The sequence below is a fragment of the Hydractinia symbiolongicarpus genome, chromosome 3 (assembly GCF_029227915.1).
Source record: "Hydractinia symbiolongicarpus strain clone_291-10 chromosome 3, HSymV2.1, whole genome shotgun sequence".
In the NCBI taxonomy this organism is placed as follows: domain Eukaryota; kingdom Metazoa; phylum Cnidaria; class Hydrozoa; order Anthoathecata; family Hydractiniidae; genus Hydractinia; species Hydractinia symbiolongicarpus.
This window is the reverse complement of record NC_079877.1, coordinates 20,531,268-20,554,234: the sequence shown is the minus strand read 5'-3', so window position 1 is coordinate 20,554,234 and position 22,967 is coordinate 20,531,268. Positions and strand designations below refer to the sequence as shown.

The following is a 22,967-nucleotide window of genomic DNA, read 5'->3' as shown; positions in this document are numbered from 1 at the left end:
CAAGGAAAACTACAATTACACGGGCTTAAGATGGTTTATATCGACACACATTTGCAACAAAGAATATCTGCTTGAAAATTAAAACGAGTGTTGGTTTGTGCATCATTACATACTACGAGCAGGATTCGATACATGTTTGCCAGAACTGCAAGATGCACATTAGTGCACGAGTTTATGTAATTTTTAAAAAACCTAAGAGCTTTACTTCCTATGCCAAATAAAAAGAAAGTGAAATTGATGTTGAAACATTTCCTTGCTCACTAATGTTAAAACATTTCCTTGCTCACTAAGGAAATATTTTCATATAAAAACTTCTTGATAATAAGTTGTTGTGCATAAATGCTATACTAAAGAAATGTTGAAGTTTCGCACAAATGAAAGAAAACCATTAAATAAATTCCATTTGGCATACACATGAGCAACAATGTTTGCAACAAATTTAGTAACAATAAAGATAGTTCATGCTTTTAGTGGACACTGCATACATACCGTATTTCCCAAATTTCTCATTCCATTTAATCCTGAACCAAAATCTGATTTTGTTCTGATGGATGTGAAGCTAGCCTATATGGAAGAACACCTACATAGTACTCACTGACTGAAGAATACAGCAAACTTCAGGGTTCGAATTAGAAATAAAAATGTGAATTTCAATCTGTTAAATCAACAAAAATTTTTCTTTTAGCTATCATACTAAAATAATCTTTTTTTTGATAAAGTTATACAGTTAACAGGAAAGTTATTTCCAACAATTAGTTTCTTTGTTGCTTTTTATCGTTTACACATTGGAAATAAAGGAAATTTGTACAGAATTTTGTAACATAATTTAAATGTTATGTTTTAAGTCAGACCCTTTTAATCTCAAACAGTTCTAACAAATTAAAAAAACAAACCCATAAAATTTAAATTATATACAATAGTAACAAAATAAAAATCACAACTTACACTCCTTTTAATACTTATAAAAACTTTCTCCTTTCCACTGTCCACAACATTGCCTTTCAAGTAGCATAAATCAACTGAAGAACGTCTTTGTTTTTGTTCAGGTTTTTCATTTTTGCTATCCTTAAAGATATCAGGACTAGATCTTTGATAAGCTTTACGTTGAAGTTTTATATACATATTTTTTTGGCTATTTGATATATTTATCTGTTTTATTCTATCAGACAAATATTCTTTTGACTGGTTGACTCTGTGGTTTGCAGGGTTCCTTAATGACTCTTCTTTTGTTAACAAAGCTATTTTTGTTCGACAAGTTTTTAAAATTTCTTCGCCTCTCCCTGATGATACACTTCGCACTTTGGTATCTTCCGCATTAACATCTTTAGAAATGGAGAAGCCTTTTCTATATTTTTCTTTGTAAAAAGCATCATCCAAGTTCCCATCTGTATTTTGCAAATCTGAAAGTGAAGAAGATTTTCGTCTTGATAATGGCGTAAGTTGTTGGTATCTGTGACTTAAATAATTTAATCCAAGCACAATATTGTGATCAGCTTTAAATGGTCCACCACTGTCTTGTCTTGGCGAGCTTTTTGATGTTTTTTCGATAATTTTGTTAAAACTGAACCTATCTCCACCTGGAAGTAATGAAGTTTTATGAGGCGTAGGCAATCCACCAGTTAATGCAACAGTTTCCACTAGTGTTTTGTTGCTACTTGCTGTATAAGTGTTTCTTGTGTTCATATTGTATAAAGAACAGGGAAGATGTTGACTCATTGTTCTTGTCATAAAGACAGTGTTATTTGCTACATTTTTAAGTTACACATATTAGTATTATTGGTTCCTGCAAAGAAAGCAAAATTATTTATTTACTCTTGAATCCTCAATATTCTAGCCTTATAAACACACTAATGTCTGAAGGTTATGAAAGGATCGATCATAAAAATTGTTTTCTGTGTATGTTAAGTCTTTTAAACTGGAAAAAATAAGGTTCTCTGTGCGATTTAATTTTGCAATTTTGCTATAATCAGCAAAATTTGATACATGAAAAAAAAGTTTAAAAGTTTATAGTCAATTGAGCCACCTCTAGTCGCGTCATTTGTGCTCACCACCATAAATATAATAATGAAATATATTTTCGCGAGAATTTAATTTTGCTATTTCGCTAATCGAAATCTTGAAAATATAATTTTGCGAATAGATACTTTCAAAAAATTTGTGAGAATTTATTTTTGCAAGTAGCTAATTTTTTTAAAAAACATACTTTCCGGTTGTGGTAAAACACCAAAGAAATGTCAACATTACTTCGTCCATCAACAAATATTGTGTAGGCTAAACATCCTAGTGACAGGAGTGTTAATTAAGGGTTTTTTAACAGCAGGACATCAAGCCTTGTATCCCGAAAGTCCTGCACATAACTTTAAAAAAAGGCAGATATAATAAGATATAATAAAAGTTTGTTGGTGTAGAGTTCTTAAAAAGGCCTCATTTGATTCAATTTGCTCAGTAAATAGAAAGTTAATAAAGATGCACATTTCTGTAATGCTTTGAAGGTTGTCTTTTTTTGTGGCAGAGTCAACACAAAGTGAAAACGCTGTTGTCGCCAGAGCTCCTCGTATATACAGGTCTCGTATATACGGACCCCCTGTCTTGTAGAATTTGTCATAGCCCATGCCAAATTCTATTAAATTGTGGCATTGTGACGGTACATCAAAATAAGTTGTTTGTTGTTAGCATATTTGATATAGTTTCTTGCTTGTTTTTAAGGAGAAAATGTGAAAGTCAGAATTGCTTGTCACAAACAGACACTGTTTGTATTATTATAATAGACTAGTTAAGACCTGAGGAAAAATCCACTTAGGCAGAAGAACATTGGAAGAAGTATTGGTTCTTCAATGAGTTATGCTGACATCAGCAGTGCATATACTAAAAATGTTTTAGAGAAACTTTTTTACCCGTCACATGTAATGTGTAGAGTTTCAAACACTGATGAATAAAATATATAGGATCATGTGCTTTGGATGAACGATTACAGAGATATAAGGGCAATTTTGCTGACGGTTACAGGGTTATTGTGGTTTAAAGGTGTTTTAAAGACCACATCAACCTGTTTATTCTGAAACAGGTGGGTTGACCCAACGTTAGGAAATTGGTCCAATTTTAGTCCCAGGTGGTCTCTAGTTACTCAGGCAGGAGATGACATCAGTTATTTCCACCTGTTTCAAAGTTATTCCAGCCTTAACTTAAAAGAGCACAATTCTTATTTAATGAATTGACGTTAGTCTTAATGCATTGACGTCGTGCCATAACATCTAGGCTGTTAACAAATAAGACATACTTTTTTCAGTGACTTTAAAGAATATTTTGGCGACATCAAAGGACAATGACTACTATGCCTGTCACAAATATGCCTGCCCGTATGTAGCAATGCGGAGAGTGTTTCTGTCAGTGTGTGTGTGTCTGTAACAGGCAAAGTGGATGTGTTCATTTTCCTTTGATGTAGCCGAAAAAGGTATGTCTGAAATGTTAAATTTTCTGACGATTTGAAGCGACGCCAATAACACTACTTTACGTCAATATCTTATATTAAATTAATGAAGCCAGGAAACTAGGTGGTGACGTCAGTCATTTTTCAATGCGTAACACCAAACTGGGTAAGCTTCCCAAATCTGGCTTCCTGAATCCGTTTCGGAATAAACGGGTTGATGACATCATCAAAAAACCTTTAAATCCCAATATCTCTGCAACCGTTTGTCAAAGATACATAATCCTACACACTTTCTTGATCAAAGTTTCAAGATCTATTTGATGAAGGTAACATGTATACAATCTTTTTTAAACAGAAATTTTGTGTTCTGATGGGTCTAGGCTGACGTCAGGAAGATTTTTAACCCCTGATATCTCATTAACCGTTCATCAAAAGCATATTATTATATACATTTTCTTGATCAGCGTTTTAAGCTCTACACAATAGAGGCAACATGAAAACTAGGTTCTGAATTAATTTTTTTGGATGGGTTGCTGACGTCATCAAAATTCAAATACCGCTTTTTTTCTTTTTTATCCTGCCTCAGTGGATTTTTCCACGGGCTTTATCGACTAGTAGTATATATATATTACTTTCCTATTAAAGTAATTATTTTAAGAGATGTTCACATGGAAACGAGGTTGCTTGTGGCAGTAATGGTGGCACAATTTTGTTGATACTTCTCGCCAAAATGGCTACACAAAATCAAAGTCGATTTCCTTTTCTTAGAGCTGGGAGCACTAGAGGTAGCATATAGCCTCTCTGCACTGCTTAGTCTTCTGAACATGCCTGTTGATGAACGTTGTTGCAACATCTGTCTAGTTTGACTGACAGTATCATTTATAAATTCTTAATCAATGTAATATTGCATAGTACTCCACTTAACAGTAGGATAATTTAATGAAAGATTTTATACTATCCACTGAAGATGCTGTTTTATACCCATTCATACAGCAATAGAAAATGACATCAATATTGTAACGTCACAGTTTGTAAATTACAGAACAATTTTATAGGTGTTGTTTTATATGACTTTGTTAGCTAAAGAGAATTATAAACAATATAATTGATTTTGCAAAAGTCACAGAAATACAGACACATGGAAGTGTTCTGCCCAGATTGCGAAAACAGCCTGTTTATAAAAAAGACAGCCGGATTATGTACGCATTGCCTGATTATGTTTTTTTTGCCTTCATTTTGTCGTGGTGACCGGATTATGACACTGATAAAATATAGCTGGCCAACCAGGCTGTGATTGGCATTGTCTCTGACATAGTTTTTCTTTGCAAGATAAAACACCAATGAAAACTAGGCATAGCAAAAAAAATCTCGACGTAATTCTTAGTATAAACTCCTCTTATGAGTACATTTCAACATAATATACTTTAAAGTAACTAAATTTCACAGAACTAGATTTTGTGGATGGGTGGGCTCATTTTTATTTTTTGCGGAAATATAGAAGGTTATGGAAAAGGCTGTTCATAACAAGTTAATGAATTTCTTAGAGGAAGAAAATGTTTTGAGTGATAGTCAGTACGGTTTCAGAAAAAAACAATCCATCAAGTTGGTTTCCACCTTTTTATGTGATAGTGTACTTGCAAGAGATAGATAATGCCAAAATGGTAGGTTGTATATATGTAGACCTATCTAAAGCTTTTGGTCATGGTGTTTTATTAACGAAGTTACAGGCTTATGGCATTAAAGGGAATGAATTAGCGTGGTTAACAGATTACCTTTTCAACAGAACACAAATTTTGAAGATTGACAATGTCCGTTTCAATGAAGAAGCTGGGACCACTGCCATTTTTTATCTTCTTCAACGCCTTTGAAACTCAATTAAAAAAATCGACAGTTAGTAAATTTACAGATAACACTGGTCTTTTCTTTTAGGGTAGCCATTTTCATATAATTGAATCCAACCTTAATGCTGATATGGAGATTGTCGCAGATTATTTTTGTGAGAACGAGCTAATCATGACTTTAAAGAGGCAAGACCGAAGTGATGCTGTGTGGTACTTCACAACGGTTGAAAATCCATAAAGATTCGCTGCATGTCGTTTATGGTGATACTCCTATCAATGTTGTGTCCCAATACAAGTACTTTAGAACGATAGTAGATAACCACTTATCATTATCTAGTAATTTCGATAAAATGTATAAAACTGCAAGTAGTCGGTTAAGATTGATACAACGTACAAGAGATTTCCTTACAAATGACGCTGCGTTGAATGTCTTTATATTGATGATAATCCTGTTATTCACCTACAGCAGCACACTTAAAGTTATGTTTAATGCAAGTCAGATGAGAAAGCTGGATTCACTTAGTAATCATGCCAAAAACATACAAACAAATGGCTAATGAAAATTATTAATGTGGTGAGACGTGATCAATGCATGATGGTTAAAAAGTGCTTATTAAAGGACTTCACCTTTCAATAATTATTTTGAGGTTCTAGAACATTCTAAAAGAACTAGAAACAATCTGTTTTCCATCAAATTACCTGAGTAAAATTGGAAACCGCTAAGCACGGTTTCTTTTTTGCTGGTGGTAGTTATATAACTCATTGCCTATTGATAATCGTAAATTAGACAATTTAAATGATTTTAGAACGACATTATTTGAACATTTTTCACAATTTTTTCATGATTAGTTATGTTTTTCTGCGCATAGTCATTCCATGTGTCTGTTATATATAGTTAGCACTCTTCTCACCGTGCTTAGTCTTTCTGTGCATATTCTATTCCATATGCGTTCCACCTCAGTTGTTTTTATCCTTATATGTTTTAACTTTATATAATATTCATTTTTTACTTAATCTATTTTATTTATATGTTACTAATAATTTTTACTATTTTTGTAGTATTTATTCCACACAACATTCTTCGTTTTGTGCATATGTTTACATAAATCTCACTCAAGTAACCAATATGGCCATGTAAACACACAAAGTTAAGTGTTCTTGTTTATACATTTATACTTATCTCTTTCTTTCCAATGCTGCCCTGAATACAATATTACACTGGCGACAAGTCTTAACGAACCTTCCCTGCATATTTTTAACTAACGATTTTGCTGAATTGGCCATGCAAATTCCTGTTGTTGACCCTTTTTCTCCAAAGGGAGAATCAAGCTCAGTAGTCCAACGCTGGTCCAAATGGAAGACAGCATTTGAATATTTTGTCATAGCTTCTGGCATTACATATGATGATCGCAAACAAGCTCTGCTACTACATCTTGTTGGTCCCAAGATATACTTCACACAATCAATCCTACAAGCAAATATGATGTCACACTCCAAGCTCTGGATGAACATTTTAAAGTATAAAAAAACATTCCATTTGAACGATCTATCTATCTATCTATCTATCTATCTATCTATCTAAGACAACTGAAAGCATTGAACAGTACATAACACGTTTACGTAAACTCAGTGAATTTTGTTAATATACAGATCAAGATGACCAGATCTGGGATCATGTGATAGCCTCCTGTCACTCTTCCAAGCTCAGGAAAAGATTACTCACAGAACCTGCACTCCCCTAGGGAAACTCATCAACGACATCTCTCAGGCACGGGAAAATGCAGAAGCACATGCTGTAGCAATGGAAGGAGAAATCTTCAATCATCAATTAATTCGTTATCCTTTCATCATCGCACTCAACTGCCAACATCGAGATACCGAAACGAGATATCTAATCTCATGGCATGTTTCCGGTGTGGTGCAACTGGCCACACTGGGCAACAATGTCGTCACAGCAGAAATAAAACTTGTGAAAGATGTGGAAAAGTAGGACACTTCCAAATAATGTGCAAGACAACAGTCAAACAATTTCAGCCAAGAGCACCACCAAAGCCTAACCGACCACCACCACTCCCTCCTTCACAATCTACGCATACATGTCTTGGACAACAAAACTCACAACACAGCCGCCATGACCGCAGCTTTAAACACTATCCGCCATGACCAAAAACTGGGCAGGTGAGAGCATTTGTTTCTGCTAACAATGATGAGGGAAGGGAGGATGTAAACAAAGACAACTATGACGATGAAGAATATTATTCATTTGTCATCAACAAAAGCTCAGCAGACCTACATGAAGTTACCATAAATGGGTCTAAGATCAACCTCCTTATAGACTCAGGCTCAACACTGAATCTGATAGATCAAGCCAACTTTGGAAAACTTCACCCAACTCCAAAACTCACAAATTCACACATAAAGATCTTCCCTTATAACTCTGATACACCTCTACCAGTCCGGGGAGAGTTTCTACCAACCATTTGCAGTAATAACAACATCGTGACCGACACAATTTATGTCATAAATGGAAAAACTGGTTCCATCCTAAGCAAAACAACAGCAGAAACCTCAACATACTCAGAGTAGGTCCTCCCAAAAAGAATCTTACCGCAGCCATCTCCCCAGCACAACACACACCGAAAGCAAATCATCCAAGCACACAAACCATTGTCAACAAGCACAGAAAAGTTTTTCAGGGACAAGGAAAGCTAAAAAATTTTAAACCACAGTTACACATAAATGAAACCATAGCACCCATCCAGCAACTGTTACATCGAATACCCTACCACACAAGACAGAAAGTGGATGCAAAAATACAACGTCTTCTCGCAAACGACCCCATCGAAACTATATCTGGCTCTACCACATGGCTAAATCCAATAGTACCTGTACCGAAGTCTGATGGTTCCATTAGATTGTGTCTCGACATGCGTCCGGCCAATGAGGCAATTATCAGAGAAAGGCACACCTGTTAACTTTAATAGATTTACTGAGATAGGTAAAACCCCCAGTCATACAACACAATTATAAACTAATCTAAAATATACAGTACTTAGTAAACATCTTAAACATTCTCCCCTCCTTTAGGAGAGATAGCGCTCTGTGATACCTGTCTTCTGAACAAAATAAAGTGTATAAAAACATAAGAATATCAGTTTTTTTTTCTTTTTTGGTTCGTTCAACAACAAGAAATTTTGTCTCTGTCATACTGACTTTCAATGTGCTACAACAAAGTGCTCACAACATAATCAATCAAATGTAATCTTCCCATTCGTTAAATCATTTATCAGCCGCTGCAAGGATGCTCTTTGCTTGATGCAGGTACCCATGAAACAGAAACTTTTCCTTCATTGACCATTTGTTGAATAGCTGCTATATCGATTCTAAGACGTTTCTCTGACACTAGAGTAGTAGCATGAATATTTTCATACAAAGATTTATTATGGATATAAGCTGTGATAGGAATACAATTCTCATTCGTTCTCTGTGAAAACAATATCTGTGACATCAAACAGCCTATGTAGTATGCATTATCAATACCATTAAATAAGGATAAGGTGTCAGCAGCAATACATTTCCCATCCTCTGCAACGACAATCACAATACTACCGCCAGCACTGGAGACGCCATGTGGTAAGTTTGCATATGACGCATCTGAAAAGACTAGTAACTTCCATAATTCATACTTTGGCACATTTGGAAAGATTAAACACACATTGTTAGTGGCTTTCATTTTCTTTATAACCTTGTTAGCAAGCAAAAGATGCTCTACTCTTGCATTTTTAATGGAAACACCTAATTCCAGCACATCAAAAGCCAAATCTGGTCGAGTTTGTGCAGCTATTTAGTTTAATTGTTCTATTGCAGATCTAAGTTCATGTAATTCGTCATCATTGAGTTCATCATGCTTTCTAGTGGATCGTTTGTTGGAAATCTGTATTTCCTGAATGCATTCAACGTACTGCTTATGATCCATAGTTATATTCCCACAAACTTGAGAAATGTTAATTCCAATGTATTTAAAGTTTATTTCTTCTATCTTACCAACCTTATAGGTCTTAATCAACTGTGACATAACAGATGCTTTAAAATGTTTATTTCCTGCAAGTACAAAATCATCTACATGTATTATAAAGATGCCACAAAGATTGTTACCTGTATCTTTCCAGTAGCAAAATGATTTATCTACTGTGGACTGCTCTGCCTTAAGCTTTAATAAGGTCTGGCTGAAATACCAATTTCTTGGACCATCGTTTAAGCCATAAACGACTTTAACAAGCTTCCATGTGAATCCATCTGGAACACTTGCTTATTTGAGTGGTGTAACATAAACATCACAATCAATAGTGTGACCTTGCAGACTTTACATCTAATGCCACACCAGTCCAATTCTTGCAGGCTGCTATTCCAAAAAACATACGAAGTGTGTCTTTAGCTGCAGTTGGTGAGTCACGTTGCAGTTTGTGCTCTCAAAGCTCTTCTTACCCTCTCTGAAGCTACAGCTTCCACAAAGGCTTTAAGTGCATTATGAAGGCATTAATACGCTTTGCAAGCACATGAGATACGGTTACACCTTCTAAAGCTGGTGGATTTGCATTTAACACTGATAACAAATTCGGATTCCGTCCGAAAACTAATTGATAGGAACTATAACCAGAATTCATATGCAAAGAAATATTTACATTTAGTGCCCAGATCAAACCAACTTCCAACGATAATTTTGGCTAATCGTCAAGAATCTTTCTCAAACAATCATCTAAAATTACATGGTTTCGTTCACACAATTCATTTTGCCATTGAGTACAAGCTGCTGTGTTTCAAACTTCAATATTTAGGTTATCACACATATCCCGGTACTCTTCATTAGCAAATTCTCCTCCATTGTCTGATAATAAGCGTCCAGGAACACCAAATCCATTACCAATTCACAACTGCATGGTTTTGTCGATAATAAAAAGGTAATTTGCTTGAATTACTGTTGCTAAAGTGAGTCGTGACAACCATATTTTACTTTTTACCCATTCTTTAAGATCCATTACAACACACTGATTGAAATCAGTAGTTAATGGCAGTGAGACCACCGGTCTAGGTGGTGTCCGTTTAATTTGATCCAGGATTCTCTTACAGTCTTTATCATATAGTTTTGCATCAGCCAACAAACTTCTCACCATTTTACAGTGGGATGTCCAAATTGCTTGTGCAATTTTACAACTTTCTTTTCTTTTTCTTTAAATGATAAATGACATTTATCGATATTGAGTTGGATAAGCCGACTTCATCCTCTTTTAAGGGTACGCAATAATGGCCTGATGTTGTATTCTGCAAATCGACTACCTTACCAAATATATCAACAGTGTGGTTTACAAGATCTAATTTTATTTCCACTTTCTTCATAGCTGTTTTACTAAGAAGAAGAGGTATATCACACTTAACTATGTCTGTCATAATTTCACAATCCTTCCCAGCCATATTACATGGTATTTTAACTTTGCCATTGGATTTTAAACTTTACCCACCACCAAATCAAAAAACAGTGTCACTGGGAGATCGTTGTATTTTACACTTTTGTTCTATTATCAGTAAATCCAAATCACACTTAAGCCAATCTTCTCCGGTAACAGTAGCTGAGAAAGCACTATCTAGTACAGCACAGTTAAGATCTTCTGACAATAAAACACTTTTATCTTCAATCATTGCGCCAGTAAAAAGAACTACTTTTTCCACCATATCATTTCCATTGCTTGGAACGCTGGCTTGTAAAAGGTTTTTTTTCCATGAGGAGAAAACCGAGCAAAGTGCATAACAGACTGACAAATGTGACATCTAAGTGGTTCACCCTTTTTATCGAATGGATTCTTTCTTTTACTTAATGGTCGTTGATTGTTTTGTTCATAAATATTTCTGTTACCATATCTGAAACGTTCGCTTCAATGTCTAACTGAATTTCCATGACTTCCAGTAATAAATACAGGTTCTGTTTTAGTAATAGGTTGTTCAACTTTTATGCTGTGATTGCTATTAGTGGGTAACGATTGTTTTCCGAAAAACTTTTTTAATGCACTTTTTATTTGTTTAAACATAGTATTTACTTCTTCATAATTACATACGATTCCATTGTTTCATCACTTTTTCTTTTATAACGATCAAAGTTTGTGTAATGTTCATACATATCAGTTAATTCATCTTCCTTAAACAAGTTGTCCATAAACACTATCAAAGTGTCCATTCCATCTTCTTTATTCAAATCAGCAAAACTAATCTCACTGAACACTTTATCTCGTACTTGGGTTGAATTTTCTTCTGGTAAAGATAAGGCCACTGCGATGCCTTGCTTCTCCTTCTCTAAATTTGTTAATAATATCCAAGCTTTTAATTCATCAACATAACAATTGTATATATGGCTTCTTCTCATTAAAGACTGGGGGTATCTTGTAATTGTGACTCATCCTCTGCTACCACTGTTAACTTCTATATACTGAGATAGGTAAAAACCCCAGTCATACAACACAATTATAAACTAATCTAAAATATACAGTAAACATGATATACTTCCAGACTTACATGAAGCCAAATTCTTCTCAAAAATTGACTTAAGAGAAGAATATCATCACATCAAACTTCATCCCAACAGCCAACCATAACAGCATTCGCCACTCAGAAATGGTTGTTCCAGTATAAGAGATTAATCTATGGTGTCAACAGTGCCTTCAAGCAATTCCAAAAACAAATCGAACAAGTTTGTCCGATTACAAAAACAATAGAAACATCAGTGATCATCATCTGGGAAAATTTCGCTGCAAGACCAAAAAAAACACATTGAACCAAGTCCTCACCAAAATTCAGCAGCATGGCCTAAAAATAAATCCGAAAAAATGCACATTTGCCACCAGCAGAATCAAATTCTCTCACATCCTCTCAGAAAATGGTATAACCACCCAAGAACGTTTCTGAGCTAAAATCATTCCTCGAACTTGCAGCCCAACTAAGAAAATTAACCACGAAAAACCAACCATTCAATTGGGAAATAGACCATCAGACTTCTTTTACACTCCTAAGCAAAAGTTATCCACAGCACCTGTAATGACTTTTACAATCCAACTGCCACCACAGAGATTATTATTGATGCAAGTCCACATGGACTTAGTGCAATACTTGTACAAGGACAGTCAAATGGTTCCTCAAGGGCATTCTTTTATGCATCCAGATCAATCAGTAACGTTGAAAGCAGATACAGCCAAACCTAGAGAGAAGCTTTAGCTATCCTCTGGGCTTGCCAGCATTTCCATCACAAACCACTTGAAAATCCACCACCAAGAATCCAACGATGGCTCCTCCACCTTTAGGCGTATAATTACAACACACAATATATTGAAGAAGAAGTTAACGCTGCAGACTACCTTTCACACCATATAAAAATCCAACCAAACCATCAAATGCTGCGCAACTCACTGAGAATTATATTAACATGATTGTAAATGATGCTGCACCTAAATCCGTTGGTATTGATGAAATACATGCTGTAACACAAAAAAACACTTATTGCAACAAGTATTACAAGCAATCAAAACAAGAAAATGGGACAGTAACAACAATACTCTAAAACCATTTGCTAAAATACGTCATATGCTATCAAGCAAATCTGGGGTCATTATTCGCAACCGAGCAAGAGTTATAAATTTCGCACATTCTTCTCACCCAGGAATCACCAAAACAAAATTAATGATTAGAGAAAAAGTTTAATGGCCAGGAGTCAACAAAGACATTGAAACAGCAATAGAGTCTTGTCAAGCTTGTTAAACAGTAACAGCATCATAGGTAAATGTGAGCCACTCAGAATGTCAGAAATCCTAAAAACACCTTGGGAGACATTAGCAATAGATCTCAAAGGCCAAAATGGAGAAAATATTCTGGTTATCATTGACTACCGCACCAGATATCCTATTATCGCAACTTTGAAATCAATTACATCACACATTATCATAAAGATTTTGCACAAAACATTTTCCATATTTGGCTACCCAAAATGTGTCACTATCGACAATGGACCACAATTTAAATCCTAGGAGTTTTAAAAATACTTCACATGACATCCGACTTTGCATTGTAACGCCTTATTGGCCTAGCGCGAATGGTGAAGTTGAACGCTTCAATACAACATTGGGCAAAGCATTCAGATGTGCTCATGCAGAAGGAAAACAATGTGTTAGATCAATTCATGTTGCATTACAGAACTACATCACACACCGTAACCGGAATCGCTCCAGCAACACTTGTTTCAATACAATGGTAATAACGACTTACCAACCATTAATACCCCACCAAGAGATAAACAAAATTAACTTCTAAATCGCAAAGACAGCTGACAATTATATACATGCTAAAAACCTTTACTTTCAAATTGGTGATAAAGTATTAATAAAGAATATGCACCACAGAAACAAGCTTTAAAGTTTCTTTGAAAACATCATCTACGAAATCATTAAATACAACATGCAGCTGTTCAAGTTCGATCACCTAATGGAAAACAATACACTCGCAGTAAAGCTCACATTGTTGAGTATGTTGTGATGTTGTTCAAAGCACTACATCACAACTTGTTCGTGTAATTTATTTTCGTATATTACTTTATTTTCGTATATTACTGTTTCAATATAATAGACTTTTTTGTGCTGATTTTGCGTATTTCAAATTAAATTGAAAAAAAATTAATCCAATTCGAAAATCGAATGAATGGAAAACGATTTTTTTCTTCACCTGAAAAATATTTTTAGCTATGATACACAAAACGATTTTGGAAAAATCGAATATTTTTATCAATGTCGCGTAAGTGTAGCTCTGCCTTTAACACTTTTGCTCAAATGTCGCTAGACACCCCATGTCAGTATATGCCTAGGAAGAAGCAACATTTTTTCGAAATTTTGCGACAGTCTTAGGTTACGATGAAAGAAAATCTTAAAAACGCTCTGGCATTAAAGCCCATTTATGAATTTTTCATTTCTTTTTCATTCAAAGTTTAAAAGACTACCATATGGACCATTAGCGAAGTATATCAACGAGGATGTTGATGAAATATTAGACGTTGATCACGTAAGAGACAGTTTTCTGGTTTCGTGTATGTCAGATAAGGATGAGTTATGGTATGCAGCGGACAGCTACAATATAAACCCACGCCCTTCATGCATAATGTGCAATTTTGATGCGTCACTAATACCTGAGGCGATGCAAATTCCGTTACCCAGTACCAGTGTTGAACATATTGATGGAATATGGAAATAACTTTATCGTAAGTAATAAAATTTTTTATAATATGCATTGTATATGTTTTATTTCTGACATCTACTTAATAACCGCTGCTTGTACTAAGGAGAACCTCGATCACAATATCGCTGCTTAGAATCAGATAAGGAAGCAAGTGTAACTAACTGCTCAGAAGATATATACGATAATGTCCTCTTATCACCACCTCTTTCTGATTGCACAGATTCTGGATTGGTAAGAAATATAGAATTGGTCAAAACCTGGAAGAGGTATTGCCGCATTGTTTTTCTTTACTTTTTTGTAGACTTATAAATATAATCTCTTTTATAGCAACCGGCTCAATCCATCCAGGAATCATTAAAACTTTTACTAATAAAAAGGTATATCTTCGTATATGTTTTAAACGAACACGGGAATAGTGTTTTACATTTATGTACTTATGTATATTTATTCCTAGAACAAGAAAATAAATAATACTGCAGCTTTCATCTTTTCAGAAATATTCGCTGAAGTTACTGACTTAAGCCTTTTCTTCAATTCAGATGCAGGACCACCGAAAGGTATTTCATATTATCTTAGTACCAGTCATTGGTCTTTTTTTTATATTTGCCTACTTTCACGTCCATATGCTGTTCTTAATTATAGGTACGATAACATCTGCGACATATTTGGTAAATAATGATCGGATTTGGTAAATAATGATCGGAATTCACTTGATTCAATTATGGCCGACGATAATGGTGTGTACAAAAATATTGGAACCCCCACCAATTATTTCTTCTACGCTGATGGTGATTGTCAAAAAGCACATTTTGAGGAGCAGCAAAGGTTTGTTAAAAAAAGCGTGGGCAAGAAGTACACCAATGAAGCCGTAGAGAAGGAGAAAATATTCGCTTTGGTTCGAACATATCGTCGTCACTCAGTTCAAAAGAGCTTTACAAACACGATATGCCGCATAAAAAGCATCACAACTGAAAAATTTATGAAATATCGCGTGGTCTGGCGAAGAATCGACAGACTTTTGTATAGCATGTCATGGTAATGCAAAACGGAATACTGCAAGGTCGACACCATTTATCCGAACAGAGAAAAAGGTTCTAAAGCTAATGAAAGACAATTTGCAAAAAGGAAATAGACCAGAAAGTACTTATGATCAAGGCATTGACAATTCTGGAGGACCATTTCGATGTTCTTCGCAATCCACGCAGCCACAAAATCAAAAACAGGTATTACCAGTTTTCTATTTTAACTCTGGCTTAAACGTTAAAATATACAAACAAAATTATTTAGAACTTAATGTTTTTAAGGTGTATAACATACAGCAGAGCATTGGCAGAACTTGTTGTACGAATAATGAGACAGATGTTAATGAAGATAAGCTGCTAAAGGTTGTTGTGGAAATGAGGCGGGAAGAACAAAAATTTCTTCGCAACGTAGTGTTCACACCAGACGAATATATTGTCACCGCTTTCGATGACCAACAGTTGAACGACATCAAGAAATTGTGCGTAAATCAAAACAAAATAATTGTGATGGATACCACATTCAATGTGTGTGATATGTGGCTTACAGATATCGGCTATCAAAACCTCCGACTTGTAAACGACAAAGGTAACCATCCTTGGTTTTATGGTCCCGTCCTTTTGCATATGAGAAAAACACCCGAAACATTTTCACGTTTTGCAACAGAATTTCTTTTAGCCAACAGCAAATTACGTAGCCTAACTTATTTGGGTACTGATCTTGAACGAGCATTATTCCAAGGGTTTAAACATGTCTTACCTGATTTTAAAAGTCTGCTTTGTGTTAAACACATGTCTGATCGAGACAAAAAAAAGTTGACACAGCTTGGTGCAAAGGGGCAGAAAAAAATTTTAGCGGATATCTATGGCATCAATGACGGCGTTGTTATGGAATTAGGATTAGCGTCGGCTGAAGATGAGGACGATTTTAAAGCCAAGCTTGACTCTTTGAAGGAGAATTGGGAGGACTCCAACTTTCCACGACTGGTTTTCGAGGAATCGAGGAAAACAGTTTATTGAAAGCGTGATCGAGTCAGCGAGAGAGGGATCTGGTCTGGATGGGCTATTCTACAACAATGCAATCGAATCACTTCATTCCATTTTAAAAATGGAAACTGGAAATAAAAAAGTTGGAATTATCGAGCTTATTTCAAAAGTGAAGGTCATTATTCAGAGACAAAGAACTGAAGAAGTTCGAGCTGTTTACCAGTCTGGAAAGTACAGATTAGCAAATGATTACAATCAATTTCAGGTAATAATATAATTGTTGTATACACTTTTTTTAGAAGAAACAGAAAATTTTGCTTCAGCCTGAAATGCACTTGCCATTGTTCTTATTTTTCAGCAATTCTGATCCTCATTGTTCTTATAAAATCGTTCTTATATAAAAAAAGTGTAATTGTATAATTGGTAGTAACATACTCGTTTTAAAAAATTACTTTTCATAGATGCTGACATAGTATATGTTCACGTCGAATAAAATTATATTATAAATAATTGCAATATTACAGGTTGATCCAATCACTTGGCACCGTTAGGACGAGGCACGTAGAATGGAGCATGTAAACAGTCTTCGACAATTTTCACCATCGTTCAGTGACCTGTATATAACATCTAAAAACGTTGGGAGGAAGCCAAACCACATTAATCACAAACGCCACTTCACAGATGCAGTAATAGCCAAGGAAAGGATTGATACAACTCAAACCCGGTCACACCACTAGTTGTTATAAAGAAAAAAAATGGTGATTATCATTGCCAGAAGGTGATGCCTGTTGATTTAACTATGATTAACCCTAAACGAAAGACCTCTGGGAAATGTATGATGCTACGACTCAAGGCAATGCATAAAATGGTTACAAGGTATTTTTAGTTTGTGTAATTCTTTAACATATTGAAAGTGTTAAACTCTTTGTCTAAAGGTTTAAGCTCTATACGTTAGAATGGCTGGCATATGGTATTTTCTTGAAACAAATTGTTTTAATATGTTTTAAATGTGTCTCACCAAGTTGTACCATGAGAATTACGCCGCAAGACTTTCTCATCATCAAGTCTACTGTCGTCGTTACATTCACCGACAAATATAAGAAAGTGCAGAAGAGAGAAGGTCCTGTCTATGCCCATTTTCTCGAAGAATGTTTGAAGGGCTACGTTAAGAATTTTAAGTATGAAAACGTGACCGTATCCAACGATACGAAAAACAGTCTCACTACTGCACAATGTAACTTTTTGCTTTCGCTAGGAATACCCATTACATTGTAAATATGTTTTTCACTATATTACAGTAGCTAACTAAGTACTATTAATGTTCCTATTACCATTAAGGTCAATCCAGCGCATGAGGTTTTTTGTGCGTGTGTTTTGCCAATTTTCTTGTTGTGAACAATCGCTTTTTAACATTGTATATTGTTTTACATGTAAATAAAAACATCTAAACAAAAATCCTATTTTTTCTTAACCCTACGCAATTATAGCTACCTTTTATCCTATTTTACAAAAACCGTTAAAAGTCCAGCATTGTTATTTGCCCAAAGATTTAGGGGCAAGGCGGTTTATGAAATCGCGCCCCTGACGGTACCAAATTAATGAATTAGTGCATGATTTTGTTACACGTGTTAAGCCCTAATTCCACCGACCATCATGACAGAGAAGCAGGGCAGAGGAGACTGGGAGTTAGAAGCTAAATCACTGCTGCGGTATATTAGCATTTCATCCACAGAAATAAAGGAGGCTTTAATATAGAAGGAGGGAATATTGGAGATTATTTTTTCATCAAAGCATTGCAATTGCTATGCTACTGCTGGATTTACTAGAGAGGCGGAACAACGCTTACGCGCAATTTTTATACTGACTATGTACAGGTCTGAAAAAGTACCCTAAAAAGAGCATATGATATATGATTTTCACACTTGATGTTTTTGACTAAAGAAAATTCTTTACTATCAATTATATTTCTCTGTAGTAAATGAATATCGAAAACACAATGTCCAGTGCAACATACGTGGTCGAGTAAAAATTTTAAAAGAGTTAAATTTCTCCGTATTTAATTCGAAATCTTTTTTTGGGTGTACGCATTCTCACTGTATTTAAGATCGGCGCAGTTTGCGCATGACATTTGAAATCGGCTGGGTGATTCTGGCTGATTCTGGGTGGCTCTGGCTGATTCTAGGTGGTTCTGGGTGATTTTGGGTAGTTATGGCTGATTCTGGGTGGTTCTGGTTAGTTCCATAGTTTAGTAATACCGAAACTGGTGTACTAATATTGCCAATGTTAATAAGATCACTAGGCTATGGAATGTGAGAGCTCTCTAGTGTGTTTGGTCTAATTTGTTCACAAATTTAATTTGTCTCGATATTTTTAACGTTAACACTTTCTTTATTCCAATTAATCCACAAGTGTTTATTGCAATTTTAATGACTGTACCTTCTGAAAGCTATGTAGAAATGGCTAGTTCTGTTTGCATATTTCAGGCTTTTTCAGGAATATTTGAGTAGGTGTGCGATGATTCGCACGTGCAAATCAAGTAATGCGTGCGATGTAAAACGCAAAGTGTGTTACGCGTGTAAAATCCTTTTAAATTAAAAATGTCTGTTCCGCCTGTAAGTGCAGTTTTGCAGACAGTATGTTTTTTAAAAGAAAAGTTAAAAAATTTGTTTTATACAGAAGAGGTGTAATTTACCATACCACTACCTTAAACAAATAAATAGCCATTCTAAAAATCACATATCCGGAGCAAATTAGGTACGCTACGCAATCGCGTAACATGGTCAACTGGCGTACATGATTGATCACGTAAACACATACTTGCAAAATGAGAATGTGGGGGACGGTCATTGATAGCAGTTCGTTGTATATATGTACATATAAACTGACGATCTTATCCTGTATATATTCAGAAAATAAAAAAAATAAGAAATGAAAATAAGAAATAAAAAAAAAAATGAATACTGGGGATGACCTAAATAATTTATCTTTCTGTGAATTAAGTTTGGTGAAAAGTTATTAAACTTGCAAATCCTAAAATTTAGGTTCCACGAGATTGCATTTCATTTAAGAATAACAACAACTTTGCCACCAGGTCTATTTGCTTGTCAGATGTGATGACGAATGATAAAAAACTGGTCGGCCTTGATAATGTTCGTTCTATATAATAAGTCAGGAATAACGTAAAAGTGTCGCACACAAGCCGGCCTGCCCTGATTATGTTCGTTTTGTAAGTGCCCAATAATATTTTTTAACATAAGCCGGCCTGTCCTGATTATGTTGCCCAATTATGTATTTTCTGCCCTGTTTATAAACAGAGCAAGTTGCCGTACATAATCCGGGCAGTGTTCATAATCTGGGCAGAACAGAAGCTTTGTATTAACATAATAATAATAATAATAATAATAATAATAATAATAATAATAATAATAATAATAATAATAATAATAATAATAATAATAATAATAATAATAATAATAATAATAATAATAATAATAATAATAATAATAATAATAATAATAATAATAATAATGTATATTTATAGTGGCAGTGCCCAGAATAATCTTTCAGCTTTTAGACAGCTTTCAAATTTTTTTCACTGGGGGCCACTTTTGAGAATTATTATACATCAGAATTATTTAATTTTTTTAAAAGAAAAGAAAAAAGGTTAAAATATTTTATTGAGAATGTAAGAACTTTAAATTATTATTTAAAGTTATAATGTTTGCCAACTACAACATTGAATTGTAGGAGACTATTTAATTTTCTGATATCATCTGGCAAACTATTCCAAAGCTTTGGAGATGAATATAAAAATGTTCTATTAAAACACCTTGCACCACTTGGATGAGAAACTAACATATTACTTGTAGATGATCTGGTGCTGTGACAATTAATGTTAGCTTATTGCTCAAATATGCAGGTGCAATCTCATGGACAGCTTTAAAGATTGAATACTTGAGTTGAAATTAAATAGAGAGTTAAGATTTGAAGCATCTTTACCCAAGAAAGTGTTTATGTTAGAAAATAATTTATTCACCTTTTTAAAGATAAGTTATTAGCATTACACCATGTTGATGAACAATAATATAAATATGGCATGACAAGAGCATTCATGAGTAATTGTTTTGTTTAATCCTTCAAGTATGAACTGATGTATTCTATTATGTGGATCCATTTCTTGACATTATTTAACTCAATTTCAAGTGCAGATTTAAGTTCAATAGGAGAATTACAGCTTTGAATAATTATTGTGTCATCTGCGTACAGATGGAAGTAAGAGTTGTGAATTGTAGATTCTAAATCATTAATATAAACAAGAAACAATAACGGTCCAAGGACTGATCCTTGAGGGACGCCATAGGACTCCTCTGGTATCACATCTGACATAGTGTTGTTCACTAAGGTGACTTGGTATCTATTAGAAAGGTAAGACTCCAACCAATCAAAAGAACGATCTTGAAAACCATAACAGTAAAACTTTTTTAAAAGAATTTTATGGTCCACTGTATCAAAAGCCTTTTCAAAAACCAGATTGTTTGGAATTTAATAAATTATTCTCCATTAGAAACTCAACCATTTGCTCATGGACAATTTTTTCAAACACTTTTATGACAACCGGAAGGATAGAAATCGGTCTGTAGTTGTTTACATCACTAGGATCTCCAGATTTGAAAAGAGGAGATACTCTTTTAGTTTTCCAACATGATGGAACATAACCAGTAGTTAACACTTTTACTCCTATCTTATCTGTACCCGTAGCCTTATTGTTTTTTAGACCAGTTATTATTTTGGTAACGGTATTTTCGTCAACTTCTTTATATAAACTTTTTATCATTACATTTTATGTTGACATCAGACGTGTCAGGAGTTAATTTTTGGGCAAGGGTACTACCGATGGTAGCAAAGAAGGAGTTGAAAGAGTTCGAAAAACCTTTAGGGTCATTTATTTCCATGTCGTTCTTAGAGATGGAAGATGGAAATTCTTGTTCTCTTTATCAGGAACAAGTTCCTTAAGAGTTTTCCATAGGCATTTAGGATCCGATGAATCCTCATTGTTGATATTGCGATTTGGGTTAATTCTGTTGTTATCTTTCAGTAACCAATACAATAGTATTAGAGACTGGTGAAGCCTTCAAGTTACCTTATCAAGGTAAGAATCATTTAACAATGGTAGCAGAGGTACAGATCAATTGGCCTGGTATTTATGATCATTGTGCGAGTGACATTTGAGTTGAAAGAAAGCAATTGAGGGCACACACCCAGATGTGTTTCTTGAGGTAAGAGAGATAACTTTCCCTTTTGTTGGCTATTTGTTGACGCATGTGTGTGCAAACCAATTGGTGAAGTGGTTTGTGAACAATGGCAACAACAACATTGAAGGCTCCATCAGCGTTTAAAGAGGATGATGACTATAGCAGTTGGAAGAACGATTTAGAGATCTGGCAGATGTTTATTTTATTGCCATAATGATGACATTTCAACTTTTCTTTCATTTTATTGACTTGATTTCTTTTGAATTTGTCCCTGTCAGCAATTAATTTAGTTTTTGAGGCTTTTTTCTTTAAGAAATCCCTCTCTTTTATAGCATGAATAAGGTCAACATTTAGCCATTGAGGGCAATCTCCTTTGACACGGCTAGATTTAATAGGAGCATGTTGATCAATTATATTAGTAACAACTTCATTAAAGATATTACAAACTGTGTCAAGATTGTCTTTATTTAAAATTTCATTCCAGTTTACAGAATGCAAGCCATACAAAAAGTTTTCATTGTTAAAGTTCTTAAAAGATCTTGATTTAATAACTTTTGCAGGAATTTTAACCCTTTTCCATTTACGAATGGCATATATAAAAGAGTGGTAACTCAGACCCATATCAATGACAGAGGAGTGACATATATGCTCACTGTTGGAAATAAAGAGATCAATTAAAGTAGATGAAGAAATAGTTGTGCGAGTATCCTTATCTATAAACTGCTTCAAGTTACAAGAGACAAGACAATCTTTTAAAATTCTGGTCAAGTTATTAGGTTTATTAAAATTACAGTTTAAATCACCTAAGATGAAAACTTCTGGATTTTTCAGAAGGTTTTTTAAACAGTCTTCGATATATCGAGACAGCCATTCCACCATGACAAGATCTTTTCCCTTTGCAGGTGGTCTATATATGGAACATAAATATATTAGAGAGGACTTTTTTAGTTTGACCTCAATCCATATACTCTTAATATTATCTTTACTCAAATGGCTAAGCTTTTTAGTGGGTAATGTATCAATAGCATAAATAATATAAGAGATTAACCATGCAACAAAAGATTATGGATTTAAGAAATGCGATATTTTTAAAAGCATGGCAAATAAATGAGTTGTGGCATGATGTAATGTTTTGATTTTGGATCAAGAACAATGGACATGCATATAAACCTGCAAAATA

The 22,967-nt window shown here is 34.5% G+C and overlaps 1 protein-coding gene across 1 annotated transcript in view; it reads right to left on the bottom strand.

The window, feature by feature from the left end:
* The window catches only part of LOC130636170 (ubiquitin carboxyl-terminal hydrolase 2-like), a 31,953-nt gene that overhangs the window by 8,070 nt on the left and 916 nt on the right, over nucleotides 1–22,967 (bottom strand). Inside the window, exons 2-3 of the mRNA XM_057445797.1 lie at nucleotides 946–1,783; nucleotides 490–564 (exon numbers count right to left, since the gene is read on the bottom strand). Coding sequence (XP_057301780.1) covers nucleotides 490–564; nucleotides 946–1,728 — 858 coding nt within the window. The 5' untranslated portion in view covers nucleotides 1,729–1,783. The remainder of the gene's footprint in view (nucleotides 1–489; nucleotides 565–945; nucleotides 1,784–22,967) is intronic.